This window comes from Pelecanus crispus, chromosome 2 (assembly GCF_030463565.1).
Source record: "Pelecanus crispus isolate bPelCri1 chromosome 2, bPelCri1.pri, whole genome shotgun sequence".
NCBI lineage: Eukaryota > Metazoa > Chordata > Aves > Pelecaniformes > Pelecanidae > Pelecanus > Pelecanus crispus.
Genome location: NC_134644.1, coordinates 8279812 through 8302360, shown reverse-complemented (window position 1 = coordinate 8302360; position 22549 = coordinate 8279812). Strand labels below are relative to the sequence as shown.

The 22549-nt window shown below is 39.6% G+C and overlaps 1 protein-coding gene across 11 annotated transcripts in view; it reads left to right on the top strand.

Moving 5' to 3' along the window:
- Positions 1 to 22549, top strand: part of KMT2C (lysine methyltransferase 2C) — a 204359-nt gene that overhangs the window by 36047 nt on the left and 145763 nt on the right. For all 11 annotated transcript variants that reach the window (XM_075728169.1, XM_075728178.1, XM_075728177.1 and 8 more), the window contains exon 2: positions 13459 to 13547. In XM_075728169.1, coding sequence (XP_075584284.1) covers positions 13459 to 13547 — 89 coding nt within the window. The remainder of the gene's footprint in view (positions 1 to 13458; positions 13548 to 22549) is intronic.

Below are 22549 nucleotides of genomic sequence, written 5' to 3'. Positions count from 1 at the left end.
GGCTTCTAACTTTTTATTTTTATTTTGGAAATATATATATTTACTACATTCTTTAGAGGCAGGAACTCTTAAGTTTGGTGGGTTTTTCTTATTCCTTCCCTTCCTTTTCATCCTCTCTTTCACCTACTGTGTGAGTTTTAAAAGTTGCCCTTGATGTAGATACTGGGTCGCCTCATGGGATCCTTTATCCATAGTTTTCTATAAAGATGTAATGTAAGTGGATTTCTTTAAAAGGTGCTGGGCCTAACAGTGTTTTATATTCTGATTAAAACTATTTGTTTGAATTAATCAGTGGAATAAAACCTAGAGTAATTGGGTTAAGAGCTGGCTGACAAAGCACTTTGTTGTCTTTGGGAACTGTCGTTGCCTTGCTTTGCGTTCTTTGGGTGGTCCTCCAGCAATAAGGTCTGGTATTAGTAACAGTTACTGCTACTGAAATCTGTATATGGAATTATGTGGATGAGCATAGGGAGCAGGGAAAAGTGGGATTTGGATTAAGCACAGTTAAACAAAATGCTCTTCAGAATGAGGAGAAGGGATGGCGTCACCGTGTGGAGTTGTAGGGATGGGGCTACAGTCTGGAAAGGAGCATTTCTGGAAAGAGATTTAGACTGTGGGATACTGTGGCTGTGTCCTGAAGCTCTATTTATCAGAGAGATTGTAAGATTGGCTGCTGCCATTTTAATGTGATTCAGATATCCACAGTTGAAACACCAAAATCTTGGCAAAAAGTCTTGAAGCAGACCAAAGATTGTAGAAAGCTTGGAGAAAATGCCTTTGGTGAGAAAGGTAAAGGTGCTCAGTCTGTTAGGTTATGGGAGGGTGGGGGATCCAAACCCTAAAACTAAGTAGTAGCTTGATTACAGTGGATAGTATCTCCAGCAGAGAAAATACTGTGTTCTTAAGGGTTCCCTAATGTAAGAGGAAAAGGTACGCCAAGAGCCAGCAGCTGAAAACTGAAACCAGAGAAGTTCACGGGGAAGCACGAGTTCATAAGGAGGAACAGATGACAAAGGGTATGGCAAAGCGAGTGCCTTTCTGAAAGATGGGCTTCAATCAGTTACGGTTATTGAGTGATATTTATGGATATTACACGCACATGGATAATGATTCTGGCATTGTATCCAGTGAGTTGTTGTGAGCAGTTGGACTTCTGATAGCACTCTCTTTAGCAGTTTTTTCATGGATGGTGTAATAAATGTTGAACATCTTTGTGGTCGAAGACTCTTCAAATGCAATCTCTAATACAATGATTACAAAATACAAATGGTTTCTAAGATTCTGAGGACACAGTATACCTCAGTTCTAACTCTTTTGTCATTGTGAAGGCTTTCAGGTACTTTAAGGAGAAAATAAAATGCAAAAATAGCAGGGTGAGGGGGGGGAACCGCACCAGTTACACAGAAGTAATACTGTAACAAAACCTGATGATTTTACTGCTGAAGTTTATGTGTGGCCAAACTGTGAACTAGCCCCTGTTCTGTCGTGATACCAAGACAGTACTTGGCTAAATCCAGGTAGCCTTAGGGCTGCTGTAAGTTACACCTAGCCGTAAGTTATACCTAGCCGTATGTGCTTCTCTTGGCAGTGTTGTCTTCACAAGTGATTGCAAGCATAGCTGTTGCGGAGGTGCTCTGCCAGCTTTTGATACCTGAAAGTACTTCTGAAAGGTTTGATTAAGATAATTTTTGAGTCTGTGTGGTCTGGTGAGTAGAACTGAGCTTTCATGCTGTAAATGTTAATTAGAAGCATATGTGTATATGTAAAAAGCAAGCTAAAATAAAAGTATAAATACCTAAGAAGCTGTCATTCCAGAAGGTCTATGCTCAGAAAAGATTAGGTAAATATACAAATAGTCCCATTATAAATCAGCTTCGGTATCACTTCTGATTATCTTTGTTACTTGTTTTTCCGGTGGCTTCTGAAAAAAGTTACGGAGTTATTTGGATCGTAATTTCCAAATCCTTTAAGACAGCATCGCTTACGCCGTCACTAGAAGAAGCTTCCCTCACTTTATTCCCTCTCCTCCTTCTCTAGCTACTCTTTCCTATCGCTGCTCTTCTCCCTTGCTGCTTCCAGCACAAACGCTCGTGGAGCTCCGGTGAATGAAACAGGATCACTGATGTGGTTGAAAATTAGCTGTGTTTTGCTGGGTATAAATTCACTCTGTGTTAATTCTTAAACTTTGTTTTAACATTATTTCTATGTCTTCAGGTTAGCATGTTTGCATCTTTAACATTTTGGCATTTTTCTCCGTACTGAAGATGAATTTTGAGAATTAATTTCCTATTACCTTAACAACACATTTCCTTGCCTGTTTAAACTGTGGATATCTGTGGGAGTGGAGAGAAGTAGCAGAACTTGAGGACCTTTTGCAACTTGCAGCGCAGTAAATGGAGTAAGCTTACTGCTTGTGTGTCCTTGGATGATGGCCTCAGAGGAACTTGACCTGGAGGTATCAGTTGGTCCTCTTGGATGACTTCCATTATAGTAGTTGCTGTAACAAGGTTTACTGGATCCGTGCCCCTATCGTGTGACAGATACAGTTTTGTTTATAACTCTGACCTGTATCGTGTGACGTAGGCTGAGCAGTGGATCATCCTTTTGGTAGCACTTCTGTCACAGCCTGATCTCATCTCGTGCTGGGGGGTGTGAAGGAGATGAGCAGATAGTAGAACTCCTCTAGCATCAAGTGCTGGAAAACCCGTCTATTTATTAACTTACTCTTTTTTCAGGTTTTTCTTTAAGGGCATATTAAAGAAATGAGGGAATAACAGCTTTTTTAAAAAATACTGTTAATTTATATATTTAATCTTAATGGTCAGAAGACTGGCATGGAGAAAGTTGCTTGGTATGGTTTGTAGTGGTCTCAAATAAAAAGAGGTGAAATTTTGAGAACAGTGGTGTACAGCAATGATCATTGTCCCAAATAAAGATGGTAATTTAACAGACCTTTGAACAGAAGATTAGAAGTTCTCTGTTATAATTATTTGAGGCTATTTGTAACCTGTTTGTAATTGTCAGAGGGCAAATTTGTATCCCCAAGTTAGAAGAATCCTCTTCGGGGGCGGAGGGGCGGGGGAAAGCATTGGACAGTTTTGTTTAGCAGAATTCAGCATTTCTGCCTTATCCATGCCTCTAGAGTTTGATTTGTCTGTTTATACAGAAGCTTTTAAACATGTTTGAAGACTTGTATTAGTTGTGACTGTGCTTCGGAGCGTTGCTTATTATGCTACTTGTATTGTTTATATTTCACAATAGTATTTTCAGAGTTTTATTTACTCTGGTATAAAAATACTTTCCATGATCTGGCTTTTAGGATTTACTTCTAGTTTGAAAACAATTTTGGTAAAAGAAAAACAATTCATATGAACTATAAATCTACACTGACACCCATGTGATTACATTGCCCATTTTCTTTTCAGGTCTATTTTTATTCTTCTGAGGTTTTCCAAGCCTTCTGAATAAGTTCTAATGGATTTTTAATTAGCAAGCAGATCTTGTGTTTTTCCCTTTGGCTTTCTTGGGTTTAGCATTTTTATTGAAAGAAAAATATTTCATAATACTTGTTGACATTATCTGAAATAAAAATGCATTTCTTTATAAGGAGCTAAGGGTGCTAACAGATGGAAAAGATATGTGGTGATATGACATTCATTTCTGTTGTGTTTTTTTTCTTGTCTAAATCCATTTTAGATTGGTAATGGCAAACTGTAGTTAACATGCAAGAACTACTTTTCTTACATGCCATCAATTAATTTGGGTGTTATGAATAAAATTCTACCTAATGTGTTCTAGGTCAGCATCTTGCATAAAAGCAGGTTATTTATATCACTTTGGGTACTGCCGTTCCTTTCATGTCCTGATCCTTCTAGTTTAAGCTTACATATGTTCTGGGGAGAGCAATCGGGAAATACAGCGGTGCTGTTGCCATAGGTTGTTCATCACCTTTTGTAAACAGAAGCTCAGGTGAAATCAGAGGACGGATGCCTTTCTCAGGGAATCCTGTAACACTTGTCTGAGGGACAGACAGGTGGAAGTTTTTCGTGGTATTGGTGGGATCAGAAATACTTCAAAAGCATAAGAATGCATGGAGTTATTTTCCATGTAATCTACAGGAAGACTTGTGTTTGCTATTAGGTCTAAAGACAGGAGTAAAACTGTTTTGAGACAAAAGATACTGAGCTTTATTCGTTGAGAAAGCATGAGATGTTATGAGTTGACTGATGCATTTTGATAGGTGTAAGATCTGGAAACCTCTTAAAACAATGTCATGCGAGCGGGATTTAGTTTTCCTTAAAGAAATTGATACAATAGGTAAGAGTTGAATATTCGCATTGTTTTTTGATTATCCTAACTGGATAAACAATGATTAAAAGCAATGGTTAGAGCTTTTTATGATCATTGTATGCAGACTGTACTTGCTGGGTATGAAACCAATTTTCTGAGTAAAAACTTTAGTACTACATCATTTGGTTGTTTGTATACCTGCACTTTGTGTGGCTGGGTATTACGGTAGGCAGCACAGTCTGCACCTGCACTTAATATATCCAGTGAGAATATTTAACATACGCAGACAAATGCATTTTGAAAGAACCTTCACAATCTTACTATGGTAAGACTCCAGCAGACTGTAAAGTTTCAAAAGGAATCTTTGAAAATGATTCTTAATTAATGGTGCTAAAATTACAAAAATCTGTTCGCAGAGACCAAAACTTCCACCAAGTTCCAAGTACTTGGCAGCTGTTTCTCATGCATGATGACTCAGATCCGCTGAATTTTATGTATGGGATCTTGAAATCACCAGACATGAGAATTACAGTCTTTACCATTGTATTGCCACCTTTATTCAGAAGAGAGTAGCAGGCAAACCCGGCAACGTATGAAAAGGCAAGTAGTTGGATAATTCTTACCTCTTAAAAAAGGCAAGATCTTGGTCCTGTTGTGAGTAAAAGAATTTTAGGCATCATGGCTGTCAAAGATTGGAGGAGTGAAAACTTCCCATAGCTGTCGTCATGGAGAAACAAATCTTGTGTTCTGATGCAAGTGGATGCTTATGCTACCCATCAAGAAAAAACAGTGTTTGATGCAGTAGCACATTTTGATGCAGTTTTGTTTACTCAAAGGAGAAGTGCAGACAAGTGCAGTGTTTGATGGTGCAGGTGCACATGTGAAACTCTTGCAAAGGTTAGAAGATTTGTGTTTTTGACAATGCCAGTGGTCTTTCAACTGTTAATGTTGCTATTTCATTCTCCTTGCCTGTAAAAATAGAACATGTGAAATCATTCAGTGGTCTTGATAAGCATTGCTCAGCAAATCTATTGAAGAGCCTTACATGAACTCTTGGCCAGAGGAATCATAAGAATACAGCCATTACCAAGTCTGGAGCCAGGTAGACGGCACAGAACTAGCTGGGGTTGGAAACGTGCAGATGGCTCTGCTTGTAGCTGCTGGTGCTCCCAAAGACTTGTCTAATTTGGTTCCAGAAAAGGTTTTAAAAAATAGTGCAAGTGCTGAAATTCTGGCAAGTTGTTTTGCATCATTTTGATAGTGAATGCGGCTAAGTGCATTGGTAGCAAATGTGTAAAGGATGTACTTTGTGCAAAGCTGCAAATACATAATGTGTTGGAAGGCTGTAATTGCATCAGAATTTTTTTTGTAATATAATTATTTCTGAGATACGCATAGTGGTTAAGGCCTGCACGTAATGTGTTTTGTGTTACAGAACTAAAACTATAAACCGCAAGTCAGACAATGAGACTACTGATCAGTTGGAAGGTAGTTCTTGAGAAATGAGAACTTGTAGCAATTTTTGATGCTGTATATTGCTGAGTTAACATGACAGGTATTTGACTCAAAGTAATTTCACTTAGAGAATTTATAGATGTCTAAACAGTTTGAAAAATAAAAAGAAAGCTGAAAGGTCAGAAAGCCTTTTTATGATTTCTCACTCTGTTATTCAAAATGTCTCCAAGCCTGAACAGTCCGTACATGTAGGTCAGGCAACCTGGCTTCATGTTTTTGACATCAAACTCAGTTTCTCATGTAATGGTATCACAAAAAGGTGTGCAGAAGTACATTGCAGTGTAGTAGCCCTAGCCTCAATATTTCAGTCTGTAACTGGCTGTAGCAGAGCTGTGACTCTATGGGTATTTTATAGGCTCATGTGAAAAGTTTATTATTCTATGTGCCTGCGACTGTTATCAATAATGAATCCTCCTAATTTGGTCCTTGGCTGCTGTGACCCTCTGTCTCTCTCGCCAACCCACCGAGGACGTTCCCAAATGGGCAACAAGTTGGGAAGAAGATTTCATGGTCTTGTTAATAGGGCTCTGTTTCAGCTGGGATAGTCTTCATCTGCTTTGTCTTTTAAAAGAGCAGTTCCAGCCTCAAACTGAACAACTATAACTTCAGGGAAGAGCAGAGAAAACGCTGAAGACAGGTCGCTTTGGCCAGACCAGCCTCATCACCCAACAGAGTGTAGCTTCAGGCTCCTGGATCTGGTGGCCTTCTGCAAAATTGAGTTGAGATTAAGATTTTTCCAACAGTGAGATGACATTCCTGTTAACAGTAACTATGCCTCTTTGATTCGGATGGACAGTTCTGACGAGTGCCTGCTGGCAGGACATCCTGTTTGCCTTTTCTCAGTCTCCCATGGAAAGCAGTTTTGCTCCAATATTGGCCCGGGAGCCCACGTAGTACAGGTAACTCCACAGGAGCAGCTGAAGTTGAAAATACAGATAACCCAAACTTCACATTTACTCAAAAGTACTAATTCATTTGACCTTTCAATTGTTGTTAGAACTGTGCAATGCAAATTCGTTTTGACACGCGGTATTTTGCTCAAAATCTGTTCGGGGACAGCCTTTTTTCTTGAAGAGCTCTGCTTTCATCAGTCGGTTTCTCTTGTATTAGCTTACTTTTTGTCAACAGTGTACTCCAGAATGAAAGCAAAGATGCATCTACAACATTCAGTACAAATGATCTTTAAAAGACTCCTATTTGCATTTCTTTGAGTAGCGTAGGAAATCTTTGACAAATCTCCCTTTCACAGGGGAGTACTGGAAAAATTTAGATAAGAATTGTCGAGCGGAGGCTAGGTTCTTTTTATGCTTTTTCTCAGACATCCCTGATCTCAAAGCCTACAATATTTTTTTATTTCAGGTGTTTAGTGCTCTCGGAGGTAACTGCATAAAATATAGATGTGAAAAAAGTTTCAGCTCTGAACATGTTACAGCCTGGGTGAATGAATAATACTGACTGAATGAATAATGTCTTTTAGATCGTTACTGGTTAAAGGAGATGTAAGATAGGAAGTTGCAATGTTTTGGTTTTAAATGTAAGCTGGGTCACTTCTCTTTGATGCAGTAATTTATGAAAAGATTATTATGCTTTATAAATTAGAAGTATTAAGATAGGTGCTTTTCTTTGATTGTACCAGGAGACTGATAGGCAATATCAAGTATACTTTTGAGATCTTTTCATAATGAAACTGAAGGTTGAGCAAGTTCTATAATGAGATTGTTCTATAAAGAGATTGTAGTAAGTCTGGTTCTGTTGATGTTAAACAAAAAAGATTTCCTACAGTCTTTCACTTCTCTCTATTACTAAAAGGTCAGCTTTTTTTCACCTTTGTATCACTCGTGATGTTTCTGTTGCACATCTTTTCCATACATGGGGGTTCTTCTGCCTTTAATGTACACATATCTATATGTGTAAGAAGTAAATAGGAAGAAAGTACACGTTGAGTTCTTTTTTTATAATGTGTGAAAGAAAATATTGTGGAGGGCAAGTGCAGAAAATATTTTCACTTGTTACTGATTGCTCAATTAAAAAATCCTCTTAAGAATCTTTTAAATCTGAATCAGTTTGAAGCCAGAGTCAATATGATAGTGGGTTTCCTATTTTAGGCTTGTTAGTGTTTAGAGCTATTGAAATTATTATAGCTAGCTGGCATCTGCCTTGCTTCCAGAGCCATATTGTTCATTTTATCCTGACTTGGATGTAGAATTTTCTCAACTCTTATAAGTAATAAAGACTATGTTGAAAAGTGGTGTTCAGAGAGGAGGAAAAAAACCCTTTCTTTGTAGGTATTTCTGTGAATTGATTCTTACTTTCTTGCTGTGGTTCCCTTCGCATGGGGCTACTAACTGAACCTTAAGTACTCTAGCTTATACTTCAGCACAGTTAAACTTTTACAGCTGTACGTACAGTTCAGAAATAGTGGGAGCATGTGTTTTTGCACACCTGTTAAAAAGATGCTTGAAAAGACTGTAACAGCTTTCACTTGTGAAACTGTCGTGTGAACATTAATTCGTTACTAGCCATGCTGATGGCAGCGCTAATTGAACCTTTTTATAAATCACTCCTGTACCATCTTCCAGGCTAAGGCTGTGGACAGATGTTCATTTAACAAGACATCTGTGCTGGTTTAGGATGTTACTGTATCCCAGATGTTACACAGCTTTTTAAGGTTATTGGCCCTCTTTTATATATTTAGTACCATCATTGTGCTCAGCACTTTGCAAAGCGTAGGAAGGAAGGTAGTTCTCCCCTGAACAATCTAGAGGTTTTGGCATTTGAGAAAGAGAGGGGAGCCCTGGAGTGGTTCATACGGACCCGTTCTCATAAGCCTGAAACAACGTGCGCTGGATTAGCAAGGTAGTTTGCATGGATGGTCTGAATGAATTGTCACCTGATTTTCTTGGTAGTAACTTAGAGGGAACTTGCAGAAACTGGTGTCTGGCAGTAACTTCTGGGTAATCATAAACTAGCAGCCTGGCAGTGACAGGCACCTGAGGGTAGTAGCTTTGTCAGTTATTTCAGGTGCTTCCAGGAGATGTTGGCCCATGGCCTCATTACTGGTCATCGTGTGGAAAGAATGAGTAAGATCCAAGATGTACTGTTGACCTACGTTATACTTGTCAGGTTACGGTGCTATTGCTGTCACCTTAAAAAAAAAACCAAAACACAAACCCAAAAAACAAAACCAAACAAAAAACCGAACCAAACCAACAACAACAACAAAAAACACCCACCAAAAAACCCCAAACATGCAAAAAATGTCATGCATTTAAAAAAAAAAAAAGCAAGGAAAAAGACTAAAAGAAGTGGTATCTGATTAGTGGCAGGTGAATAAGACGCTTTTCCATTTTCTCCCAGCGTTGTGCATCCGTGCTGCTCTCTGTGCAGTTCAGCAGAAGCCGCTCAGGCGCCTGGTGATCTTCCTGCGCTAGCGAAGTCGGCCAGGCTTCGAGACAGCCTCAGCGAGGCTTTCCCCCAGTGCACACGGAGCGCCTCATGCTCTGCTGAGCCCTGCAAAAGGCTTTTCTGGGCTCTTTTTCCTGTGGGCTGAATTTAATTAGTTGCTTACCCAGAGAAGAATTACGAAATTTTTGTTTACTATGGTGTATTTAAAGATGGAGATTAATGAAGGGCATTAGCTAAGAAATCTAACTGATAACAGATTCAGGAGTGGTCACAAAGGATTTTGATAAATGACTCCATTTTATGCAAATATGAGTAAAATTATTGTAGACAGTAGTTATATTCAACTGGAGTCCTATATACATAAAAAGCGTAGTTTTGTATTTTGTTGACTTTGTTTCATGAAATGCTGAATGTGCTTTAAACACTTGAAGAAGTTCTATTTCTCTCAGTGGATCTGTTCTTTTAAACATAGATAGATGCGGTTTTGGTTTTTTCCTTCTCAGTTGAACTCTGTTGTAGGAAAAAGGCAAGCGAGAAGGCCGGTTGCGGAAACCTTGGCAGCAGTTCAGCCTGCGTACCAAGCCCACTGCCTGTTGTACTGACTAATATTTATTGTTGTTTTCTTGTAGAGTCCGTATCGGTCAGGCTCTGCCTGTACATTTTTTTTCTTCGTTTGTAAGCTGTAGGAGATGTGGCTCATCTGTGTTGGTTCTGCCGTCACGAGCTGGTGGGGTTTCTGCAATGATATGTAAAAACATGATGTAGTTACTCCTCCTAGTAAGAAAGTTTGGGATTGAGCTTTGAGATCTAGAGCAGAACTGAGGTATAATGTTCAATATAGCAGTTACGGTTCAGTACTGTCTGGCTTTGGGTGAGCGGCGGGGAATACTCACGGGCTGTTGTTCCGTAATTGTTCTAAGGCAGCAAAAGCTGGCCCCGCCGCTGGCTTGCCCCAGCAGCCTTTTCGCATCCTCCTTCAAAAGAAAAAGTCAAGTCTCAGGAGGAGAACAGAGCACAGGTTGCTTTTCCCACTTTATTTAAGGAGGAGTAGAATAAGTGAATAGAGAAATAAAAAATTTACATGGTTTGTCAGTGGAAAACCCCAGTGTTATGCAAACCAGCCAAAAGCTGTGTTTACAAAAGTATTAAGTAGAGTGTACAAACTTAATGCAAATAACATTAAACAATCCATTCTTATTACAAAAGTTCATTGCAACGATTAGGTATGCTATATGGCCTTCTCAAATGGCGTTTTCTGTGGAAACACAGTTGTCAGTACAGTGTATATTTCACTGTTTTGTGACTTGAATTATTTTTTTCTCCAAGTCAAACATAAATTTATAGGCTGTAAGATCTCTTCTGATGATTGTGAAATGGATGTAACTAGCAAAAATAAGTTAATGGTACAATCCGGTATGTTTTATGCCACTACTTCAGTTTTATTTAAAACCTGCACGGCATTATGAAGGCTTTTTGTAGAATATTTGGGGGAGGGGAATGGCAAGGAAACAGCAGACGTGGTTATATCTTTTGCTGAAAGAAGCAATTATGTTTAATTAATTGAAACCTCTGATTTTCCTTAGTGTTAAATAGGTTGCTAAAATACGGTAGGGAGTTCAAGGAGTGAATACTGCTCTTGTTTAAACTAAATGTTTAAAAAGGCTTTGTGACATACTTCGGTGTTTAATACATGAAATGTAGTTTTAATAGAAAATGTAAAGCTGTATGTAAATTATTAAATAAACATAAACAATCATCATCTTCCACTATCCAGTGACCTTCGCCTACAGGGTTGTGTTGGAGAATGCTGATATGGGGTACTTGTGAAGAAAGCAGAATTAAAACTTTTTGTTTGTGATGATTTCAAAGTAATCCTGGTTTAGTACAAACCTGTAACTTTATGTTGCAGATGGATAGCTGGTAGAAGAATAACTGGGATAGGGTTTAGAAATAATCCCCGTTCTTAGCTGGTTGTGTTCTGTAAAGCTTTTGAGCATTCCTGCACCAAAGGAAGTGATTTCACTTACCTGCATTCCCGTCCTTTCATTTGGTGCTGGCTGATGTCCTGGGATGTTGCGAAGAGCTACAAGAAATGTAATACTTACATGCTTGTTTCCCTACCAGCTGCATTGTTTTTCTAAGTGTTAGAAGAGTGTTGGCTTTTTCTTGCTGTATCTCAATCTCGCTGGAAGAGCCTATTCTATCCAGTGAGTGTGATGTTCCATTTGATCTACTCCCTACTCTTCATTACGGATGGGAATAAATCCATGTGACGATCTCAGATGCTACTGAGAGAAACATTTGCGTCCTTCCTACTTCCAAAACACATGTCCACCTCCCAGCCAGCTCACCGATTGCCGTACGCATGGATGGGCTGGCACGGTTGCTGAAGGGAGGAGCATAAGACAGTTTCTTCTGGTCGCTGTGCGGTTTATTCTGGTTTAAATATGTGTGAAACGTGGGTTTTAAGAAACTACGCTGGAAGCTCACAGAGTGGCAAATAACTGAAGGGGATGCTGGTTTCTGTCTTGACTAGGAAGGCTATTACTTCTTACTGCTTACTATTTTGTGTGTTGTGTGTGCCGTTACTGCTTATGGAGAAGCAGGCAAAGGAGAAGATAACCGTGTATCCCTAGGGTTGCCGCCATGCCCGTGTCTTTCAGCGTTGTCCTGAACAAATTTCATAGGGATGCCAAGAGAAGTCCCGTGTCCTTCATCTCCTCTCACTTTCCTCCTTTGTAAATTGAGTAGGGTTTATTAGGCTTTGGTTTGAGCCTCATTTTAATTCTTCTTTTCCTCCTTTGCAGAGACAAAACTGGTCCCAACACAATTTGAAGGGATATTCTTGTTAGGTAGTCCAAGACAGTCACTCTTTCTAGCAGGAGAGCAACACATGTGGACTCGAAAGATGATTCCAGTTCTGTGTACGTTTTCCTCTTTGATCCATGAGAACCAAAGGCGTTGCACAATAAAGTTTATTTTGTAGCTGATTTAGCAGATCTAGTTCTGTGGAAATAGTTTGGATAGATTTAAGTATTATAACAGACTGTACAAAAAAAGGAAATGCTGGTTTTGGAATGATTTAATTAAAAAAAAAAAAAAACAAAACAACAAAACCCCAAACCAAACCCTTTTCCCCCCAACATAGAACTAAACCCAAACCTTTCAGAATCCTCTGTGAAAGAGGAACCAGAGCGGTTTTGTTGGGGGGGGGGGTGGGGAGGGCAAGCGGGGTGCCCGTGTGCTGGCCTGCGTGGCATCCTGATTCAAGGCATGTTGGTTGGGTGAATGGTTGCCTGGCAGCTCTGGGACGTTGGAACCGCCGAGATGCCCCAAACTGCTCAGAATTTGTGCACTTGGAATCAGAAGCTCCCAGGGTCTCCCAGGCTTTCCGTCAGCACGCCAGGCAGGTTGCCAAGTAGCCTGAAAATTTGGGAGGCGAGGTGCCAAGCTCTTGGCTCCCTTTCAAATGGGCTGCTGAACAGCTGGGAATCTGGATGCTTGGGCTTCTCAACAGCCCACCGCGTTAGTTGCTGAAAAGCCAAGCAGGGAAAAAAGGCTGGAATTTGTGGCACTAACCTGTCTGCTTTCCGTCAGACCTTGGTTGAAATTGAAACAAATCTGCCAGGTGTTTTAGTTTTGATGTGCTGTCCTCATGTGATGACTTTTTTAATGTGATGACATCTAGTCATCTCTCATAACATTTTATTTTATGTGTCAAAATATTTGTTTCACTGAAAATAATACGTGTTTCAATTATTTGCTTTAGCGTTATTATTATTCTACAGAAATTTTTTCCAAGGATGCTCTGGATGGATTGGTATCTGTTTTGTAGTGTGTGTAACTACTGGCCAGACTTTGGATTGTGTTCTCTCATATCCATCTATAGTTACCTCCTATGTGGAGCAAACAGGATGCTCGTATCTTAACCTTTTGCTGGTTTAAAGTATTTTTTGATTAGTAGAAGTTTGTTACTGTATTTTTCTTGTAAGAATAATCAGAAAAACTTAAGGGGCTAACTTCTGATTCAAGTGTACGTTGTTGAGAACGTTACCTAGAACAGGAAAAAAGGGGAGGAGACATCAGATTTGTACAAGCCTCAAATCACGGGTTAGCTTAAATATTACATAAGTTAATGCTGACATTTATCCCTCAAAATGAAATTATTTAAATCCTGGATAAATTTAAAACTTAAACATTTAAAAGTGCTCTCAGTTTAAAAAGAGTTTTCCCTTCTTATGTTTGCAGGCCTCGGAGTAGAGGAAAAACTGCAGTGGAGGATGAAGACAGTATGGATGGTTTGGAGGCAGCAGAAACAGAAAACACTGTGGAAACAGGTAATGAGAGTATAGCGTTGATGCTGTCGGGTTATTGCTTCTCTTGGAAATGCATTGGATTATGCAGGACTTAGGTAGACAAGAAATATTTCTTTAATTTTGTAGTATGACATGTGCATTTGGGCAGATACAAAAGAAAAAAACCCCTATATTATTTAAGCCTATATTAATTAAAGCTATTGTACCTATTGCTTTTAAATAGTCTAATGGGAGTGCCTTCGTACTGTAGTTATGTAGAGGCTCTTCTTATGGTTTTGCAAGTCTGTATCTAACAAAAACAGAAGCTCTGAAGTGGTAGCTGCTATTTTTAGAATACCTGCCAAAATACAGTATTACTTACTGACCTGTATCTTCAGCTAACTACAGCAGATTATATACCAAAGGGATAACCAGGAAAACTAAATGTTAATGCTTCCTACTGCTGCTTAGGAAACAAGATAAATCTCTGTTCTTGCTTTTGTAAATATTTGTTATGATAGTACCCAAATGCTTCCGTTACCAGAGGGATCTCATTGTACTGGACTGAGTACTGTTGTAACAGTTTGTGATTTCTGTTCTGGCGGGTTAAGAGTCTAAAGAGACAAGCAGATGAGCTAACACACACGATAAACGCCATGGTGAAGAACTGTCATCTCTTTGCCAGGCACATGTCTGTAGCCATTTGCCTGTTTTTAACCAGGGACTGAATATGTGTAGAAGGATGAAACCTGCCAGGAAGGATGAAGCCATGGCCAATTGGCGGAAGTTTGTTGGTTTGAACAGAAGTAAGCCTTAAAAATGCATTGAGACATAAGGGTTTATAAATTTAATTAGGTGGCCGTACATGTATAATGAGCAAAGTGGAGGGAAATGCAGAGACACCAGCAGCAGAAGCTGATGGTCAGGGCAGCAATGGCATGGCAGTGCTGGCTGAGTTGAGGGATTTGTTGAATTACTCTCATAGCTGCTAAGTAAAGGAGGTAGAGTTGTGAAGTTCTTAAGATGAAGACAAGAATCTGTGCTTAGTGTAGATTCATATAGAGAACAAGTAGAGGACCTCAAAAGAGCCATTTTGCGGCAACATCTTACATAGACCGTACAGGAATATGGTTGCGGTGGTGAAAGGTATGAAAGAGGAGGCTGAAATTCTCAAGTGGATGGAGGATGAGCTTTGCCTGGTCTCTTGCTTCTCACTTGCTAGCTGGTGCATGGTGGGAAAGGCTTTGTACTCAAGACTCTAGGCTTTGAGGAGTGTCATGAGTGTTTAGTCACAACTTGTGTTGGATTTAAGTGTTTTTAATGGTTTGTGGAGGGAGTCTAGATTAAAGCTTAATACAAGGATGTTTCATCAGGTTTTTTGTGTCTGTTGTTTTTCTGCCCCTGGTAATAAGCTGCTGGTGGTAGTGAACTTGGATGGTCTTTTCCAGCTTCTACAAGTAGATAATTACCAGTTATTAAAGTTGAAAGTGAAAAAGTTGTAGCAGTTGTCTGCTGTAGTTGTCTGCAGAAAAACACAATTGGGAAAAGGAAGGCTAGTTCTAATTGTGTCCTATGTAGCATTTGTTACTATTCCTGTCCCATATGCTAGAAACAGCCTTATGCAAATCAGCAAAGGGGACAGAAAGGGTGATTATAAGTGGTAAGTTTTATAAATTTTAAATACGTTTTCAAAAAAACCCAAACCAAAAAGAAATTCGGGCTTAACAACTGCTGGTACACTACTGTGTAGGGAATTTAGTGATGGCTGTATTTTTTTTTTTGCTTTGCATATCATCATTAACAAAGTTCCTCAACAGAGATCTGAGAGCAGTTTTTACTTCGGAGGAGAGAGGGACACGGATAATTATTTTTAAGGCTCCAGGAGTGCATATAGATAAATCTCTCCATTATCCTTCATCAGAATCATCCTGGCTGTCAGAGAGGGCTGATGCTCATTTCTAAAAGTACAGGCAGCACTGTGCTAGAAATCCTGATAGACAACAACTCCACTGGGTCTGCTGCTGGAAGTGATGCACCATCACTTCAGTGCTGAGCCCAAGATGGTTTTGCAAACCGTACTGTTAAGTGGAAAGAAGTCTAGTACAAATACATAGGTCTGAAATCCCAGTTTTACAGGGGGAACCAGAATAGACTTCAAAGAGCATTATCGTCTTGAGCAGTTTGATAGAGACAGAATTGCAATTATGTTATTTTAAAAGTTGAACACTATGTGACTTGATAGAGGTTTAATCGTATTAATTGAAAAGGCTGTTGCCTCTAAAACTTCTTCTAAGCGCTTATCTGTGTTAATAAAGTGTGGGAGAAGGAGCAATCCCAGTTTGTTGCTCCATGTAAAACTTTGTAACCAAATTGAAGTAGAATTTTTACTTTCTCTAGAAAGGCTTTTTATTTTGGTTTCTTGCAAATAGTGTACTTGCCAACAATTTGCTGTAGTAGTTGTCAAACCAAAATGCAATACAGTAATATCACAAAACACGAAATGAGGTCATCTGAACATCTTGACATGCAACTTCGGACATATTTTGAGTCTCCATATTTCTAGCTGCTTTTCCATTGTTTGGTTCATGTGTTGAGAATAATCAGGAATTCTTTTGCTGTGTGAGATTTTTATTTCTTGTTTGTTTGGGTTTGGGAGGTTGTTCCTATTTTGTTTATTTATGGAGTCTAGCATTACTGGTGCCCTTCTGTGAATTAATAAGTTTTTGTAGAATGAGAGAAGTCCGTGTTATTAATGTTGTATTTAGTATTATGAACTCTACTTTTAGGGAAGGGAGCAATGCAGGAGGAATGGGAACCTTCCTCACAGGGAGGGAAAAAGGAGATGGCCCATATAATCCTGCCTAGAATAAAGAAGTGTTTTCTAGCTGTCAAATCTTTTATGGGGAAAAAAAAAGGGGCAACATAAGTACTAAACATTATACATTATTTCCATTTGTAATGTTGACACAAGGGTTTGTTTAAAAAAAAAAAAAAAAAAGGGCAAAAAGTCTTCCTGAAGTGGCTCTTTTGTAATGCTAACGCACGGCCGTTTTAATTGCAGTTCGGGAAACAAGTTGCTACCATTAACAAAATTCTGTAATCTCATATGTAAAAAGAGGCAGAATTGGAAGCAAAGCAGGGTAAGCTGTGTGCCGCTCTGATCATTTCAATATGGGTTATTATCCCCGCCAACTACAGTGATTTCTGAGCCCTGCCTGTTTTCTGCCAAGTGCTACGTTCACTTTGGTATAAATGAACGTAGAATTCTTCAGGATGGAAAAAGAGGGGGATTTGGAATTGGAAAAAGGAAATTTTGGAATTTGGAAAAAAGATCTGTTTGGAGCTAAGTCAACTTTTTCCTAAAAAATGGTACTGGCAACTGCTTCTCTTGAATCATTAGACTTTCAGCTTCTTGTCAATCTCAGGATAGACTCCTTTTCTTTACCCACCAGCCCTGTCTCTCTTGCTGATTTCGTGGTTTCTCCCTTACTGACTACTTTGCTTCTCAGCTTGATACTGGTCTTTCCAGTTGTCTGTTACTTACTCCATTTTTCTTCACTGTGGTTCCCACCAGTGACATTACACTGGTATTTTTCTGTCCAACCAATGTTGACGTTCCCCATCCCTCCTGTCATTTTAGTACCCACCACATGACAGAATGGCTGAGGTTGGCAGGGACCTCTGAAGGCCATCTGGTCCAACACCTAGAGCTGGTTGTCCCAGGACCATGTCCAGACAGCTTTTGAGTATCACACCCTCTCTGGACAATCTGTGCCAGTGCTCAGGCACCTTCACAGTAAGGAAGTGCTCTCTGATGTTCAGAGGGAACCTCCTGTGTTTCAGTTTGTGCCCATGGCCTCTGGTCCTGTCAAGACCATCCAGCCATCAACACCTTCCACCTTTCTAGCTATCAGTAAAATACAGTTTGTTGTAGAATACTGTGTTTTTCTGTAGGTCCCCTTGTGTTTTTTATAAGAGGAGTTTTCTTCTGATGAGTGAATCTCTGTAATGGCCAAAAAAAAAAAACCCCAAACCAAAACGCAGAGTCTGGAAAGCATGTGCCTGTGTGTGCACACATATATGCAAATATAAAACTGCTAATCTAAAGAAAGAAATAATATAACAAATACCTCCTGGTAAGCTTTCTGTAGGTTTGGTGGCCATTTGCTATTAATGAAGACTTGGCTTTTGCTTCTTTTCCCATCTTCTATTGGTTTCAGCAAGTTTCTGTACTTGGTATTTTCTTGGTTCTGCATTTGCAAGTTGACTGAATCTGCAAGTTGACTGAAATGGAATTCTGTGTGTTAATTCTTTGATGACTCCATCTTTTTTTTTTTAGAACACTTGTAAAATACCCAGCTCATCCTAGAGTCTTTAATTCTTCCTATCTTTGTGTCATATAAGTGTTGAATTTCAGACTGTGATCTGGGAGAAGTGCAGTGAAGTAAGTTTATTTTGACTGCCGAGTCTCTTGGGAAACTCACAGTAAATCCATCGGGTATTCTGTTTACTATCTGTACCATGTCAACCAATTCTTAAAATAAATTAGTACTTAATAGCATACCCTTACCTCCCCATGGTGTCTACAGACTTCAGAATTGATAACACACAAAAGAATCTGGATGATTTTATCAGCTGATAGCTTCTTGCCTGCATTATCATCGTTAGTAATGTTATTATCAGGCCCAGTCACATTGCCTGGCCAGCTGATTTCTTGTTGGGCTTCACCTTAACTCCCTGAAGATAAGTCTTCCTCTAATCAGCCTCTTTTGTCTCTGGGCAAAGCACAGAAGAACCAGAAACAAACACTTCTCAGTGGAGGAAAGTTATCTGTGTAAAAGCTGCCAGAGAATTTTGGACTAATTCAGAATCTCATCAGCTTTGAAGCAGCCTGAAAAGCACTTCTCTAGAGAAAAAAATTCTTGCAATATCCTACTTATTAGAGGAAATACACTTGCCCTTTGCAACAGTATGAACCATACTGAGCAGAGTCTGCCACTAAGATGAAGAAAAACACACCCGAGAGCAAGTCCTGGTTTGGGTGAATCAATGGCAAAAGCTCTCGCCAACTTGTTAACTCCAGAGACCTTTTACAATCCACTTTGTGCTTTTCAGACAGATACTTTGGCCTCATTGTGGTGTCGCTTATCATTTCTAAAATAAATGAAAGGCAGAATTGACACCACTGAGGACATTGGCTGTAGATTAAATTTGTCCATAAATATTTGGGACAAATATGCTCTTTAAAATGTCCTTAACTGTGTTGTAAGGCAATTAATATTCCTTGTACTCATTATAAAAGGAGTAGTTCGTTTGTTCTTATGCAGCTGATTCCTACCTGTCCCGGCCACTGGAAAAATTAGCAGAACTGAAGCACCTTGTTATTATTGCAAGCATCTTACTATTTTCTTTGTATTCTGGTAATTGTAGAAAGGAAACCAGACACAACAGGATGTTATTTGATATTTGCCTTTAAATCGTTACAGGCTTAGTTGATAATAACACTTGTCATCATGCACACTTAAAATGGGCCATTTAGAAAAATCTGATGTTTTTTTTTCTTCTGACCGGTATCTCTTGTCTCAGGCATTTTGAGAGCAGGTGGAATGTTTTGTAGTAGGTGGAATCTGTTATTTACAAATAATTTCTAACCTCACTGAGTTTTTCATTATGGAGGTTATTTCTGAAATGCAGCTTCTTTTTTTGGTTATTTATTCAGTACTGCTTCTGCAGTTTTGGTATCAAACTATGCTTTGTTAAACATGACCAACTGGAGGAGTTTTCAAGGACCCAAAATATTCCATCTTCCCATTGCCCTGAAACTTAATGCTGCTGCTGCTGTGTTGTTAGTGACATGATGGGAGAATTTGCATTGACGTTACCGGTCAAATATGTTGAAATAGTAGCAGGTATCTTGTGTGTCGTACACTTGTTTTCCTCACTGGAAACAGCGCTGTTTTGTGTGCGTTTTCGTTCTATGGACCTGTGTTAATATTTAGCAATGCTGCATTGAGGCCGACTCTCCAGTTTGGTAGAAGAAATACTGGAGAAATTCAGACCTCAGTCTTGCCTAATTAAAATCATAGTATAAACCAGGCTGGCATTGGAGTCCCATAAGCATCTGCCTTGGCAACCCTTTTCTAGGTCAGGTACAAAAGGGAAGAAAATAGCGGGTAAAATAAACTTATTTAGTGTAATAAAAGAGGTACCCACCTGCAAAACACTGAAGACTGACCATAGGAAATTAAATGATTCTTAAATTCAGTAGTAATGCCTGTAAAAGAACATGCAGGGGAAAATCACCATCCTAATTTTGTATAAACAAAAATCGTCTCTTAAATAGTTGTTGCTACCTGAGCAAGTGGTACTGTATGTCTTCTGAGAATTGCACTAGCTTTTATAAGTCAAAGAAGGAAATAAAATTCTAAGAATTACTGGCAAAGGGATAAGGGGAAAAAAGCATCAGTGTGTTTTTCTTACTGTTGCTTTATAAACCTGTGGCATGACTGCATGGTAAATACCATGTGCAGTTCTGCTTCTCCTTCTCCAAAAGGGTGAACCGTAATTGGGAAGGTGTAGGAAAGGGCAACAAGTACGACAAGAAGAAAGTAATAGCTTCTGTGTGGGGATCAGTTAAGGTAAAAGACTTCAACCTGAAATGATATGACTGGAGAGGAATTTACTAGGGACCCACAAAATGATGAGTGGCATAGAGAAAATGAACGGGGAGCGATGAATCATTTTGTTTTGCAACACAAAAATGAGAGGACATCAGGTCATGTTCAGAGCACAAAGGTAGATGCATTTGCGCTCGGCATCTACTTAAATTACAGAATACATTGCTACTGGATGCTTTGGGCATGAAAGATTCTACATGGGTTTCAAAAAGACCTGAACAAATTAATGGAAAAATAATCAGATGAGTGCTGCTGAATACCACCCCTAGCTTAGGAGGTTCCTCGGTTGCGGATCAGTGGGAGCTGGTTATCCATAATATAGTGTCTTGTGTTTAGAATAACCAAAATGGTAGTTGAAATGGTCCTACATTGAAAGCCTGATTTTTATTTTATAGCAGGTACAAAATTTGCACAAAGTTATTTTCTGTATAAGATGTATTTAACAAATAGGAGTTCTATTTGAATGAAAAGTATCAAGATACACACTAAAATGTACAAAAAAGAGTAACTGCAGGATTTCTTCTCATCTCCATATAACAACTGTTGCAGTAAGTAAATCACTGCGATGTCCTTCAGGTAGAAAAAAACAGAGAAGTGTGGTTTTAGAAGAAAATACATGTGCAGCACTTGGGAAAAAAACCAACAAAACACTTCTGATGCAGTTGTACGTTTTGTTGCTCATTGTGAATAAAATTTTACAAAGCTGACTTAAGATGAAGAAAGTATGCCTCTGTCCATGGAGAAATGGTTCTTGCACGTGGTTATTACCGTCACACTCAAACTTCAGTATGTTTTTTCCCTTTCTCCACCATGGTTGTGTTTTTAGCAGGCAAGGATAGATGGCTACAAACTCCGTGCAGCCCAGGTAGTGGCAGTAGCTGTTAGCAACCATCGCCCTTTGTGTGCCTTTCCATATACCTTGGCTTGGCTTGGTGCTGTCCGGAAGGGTTGCAGGTGATCTGCACGGGACCGGCTAGCCGCAGCGTGTCCATTTGTTCCCTCGTGTTCAGCTGCTAAAACCTATACATACGAAGTTACTGTGTGTGAAAGTTTTTTACAGTGAGGGTGGTGAAGCACTGGCACAGGTTGCCCAGAGATGTGGTGGAGGCCCCATCCCTCGGAACATTCCAGGTCAGGTTGGACGGGGCTGTGAGCATCCTGATCTGGTTAAAGCTGTCCCTGTCACTGCAGGGGGTTGGGCTGGATGACCTCTAAAGGTCCCTTCCAACCCAAAGCATTCTATGATTCTATGATTCTATGAAAGGTTTCTGCACCTTAGTGATCGCTGTATGTGGCAGCCGGCATGTCCCGGGCACTAGTGATGTTTCTACTAAATTGTGTCCTGAACAGTAACAGAGTTATGAACTCTGACTAGTGGAAACTAGTCATAATTTACATTACCTTGTTAAAATTTCTTTTCATATTGTTGCTGCACTGAGCCTGGCTTCTTTATCTGTCTAAGCTACTAGAAACTGGAGCATTTTGGTGGTGTTTGTACTTCTGTAGACCCCTACGAGGCTGTGTAAAACACCTTGTCCCATTAGCTGTTTTCTGACGCAGCACTGCCCCTTCCTTGTGCAAAAATAACAATTGCATCTGCTGGTTAAAAGCTTGCTATTCCCTCTTGCTGAACATCACAGTAAGCAAGTTGAGACCCCTGGAATGTCCCGGCAGTGTTTGGTGACGCTGGTATTTTGCAGCCTGCAATACTTTTTGTTCTTACAGAAAGTTTTGGAAACTCATGACATTTGCTTCGTTGTCTGCCAAATTAGCAGTAGGTCTGACAGTAGAGTCCCAACCAGTAAACTGGCTAAACAGTCAACTTGCTGCATCTAAACAGCAGTGGAATATTTATTTTATGTTTATGACAGCTGCTTTGGGGTTTGGTTTGGTTTTTTTTTTTTTTTTCAGTATCACTGTATACTGAATATTGTCACATCAGATTTTAAAGGAGATCTTTTTTTGTGGCAGAACTCTTACAGTATTTTCAGTTTTTGACTTGGAAAGTAGTTTCTAACTTTCAAAAACTTCTGGATATGCTGGTGTCTTTTCTTTGCCTGATTGCCATAGCAGAGCCCACACATGTATCTCCTTACCTTGCTGTAGGTTTACCTAAGTGGCTTGCAGAAGAGCATCTTGTGGTTACTAGAAAACAGAAGAGGATTCTTTGTAACAAAAGGAAATACTAGATCTTTAGTTGGTGTTGCTTCATCGCTCTTGCTTCATCCCATCCCCAAAGAAATCTGTGAGCATGTAATAAAATTCCAGCCATCACCAGTCTCCTCCTCCCCCAGGCGTGCATGGGATGGTCTGCAAGGGAACCGCTGCCACAGATGGGCTTACAAAAACCAGGGCTTCCACCTGGGA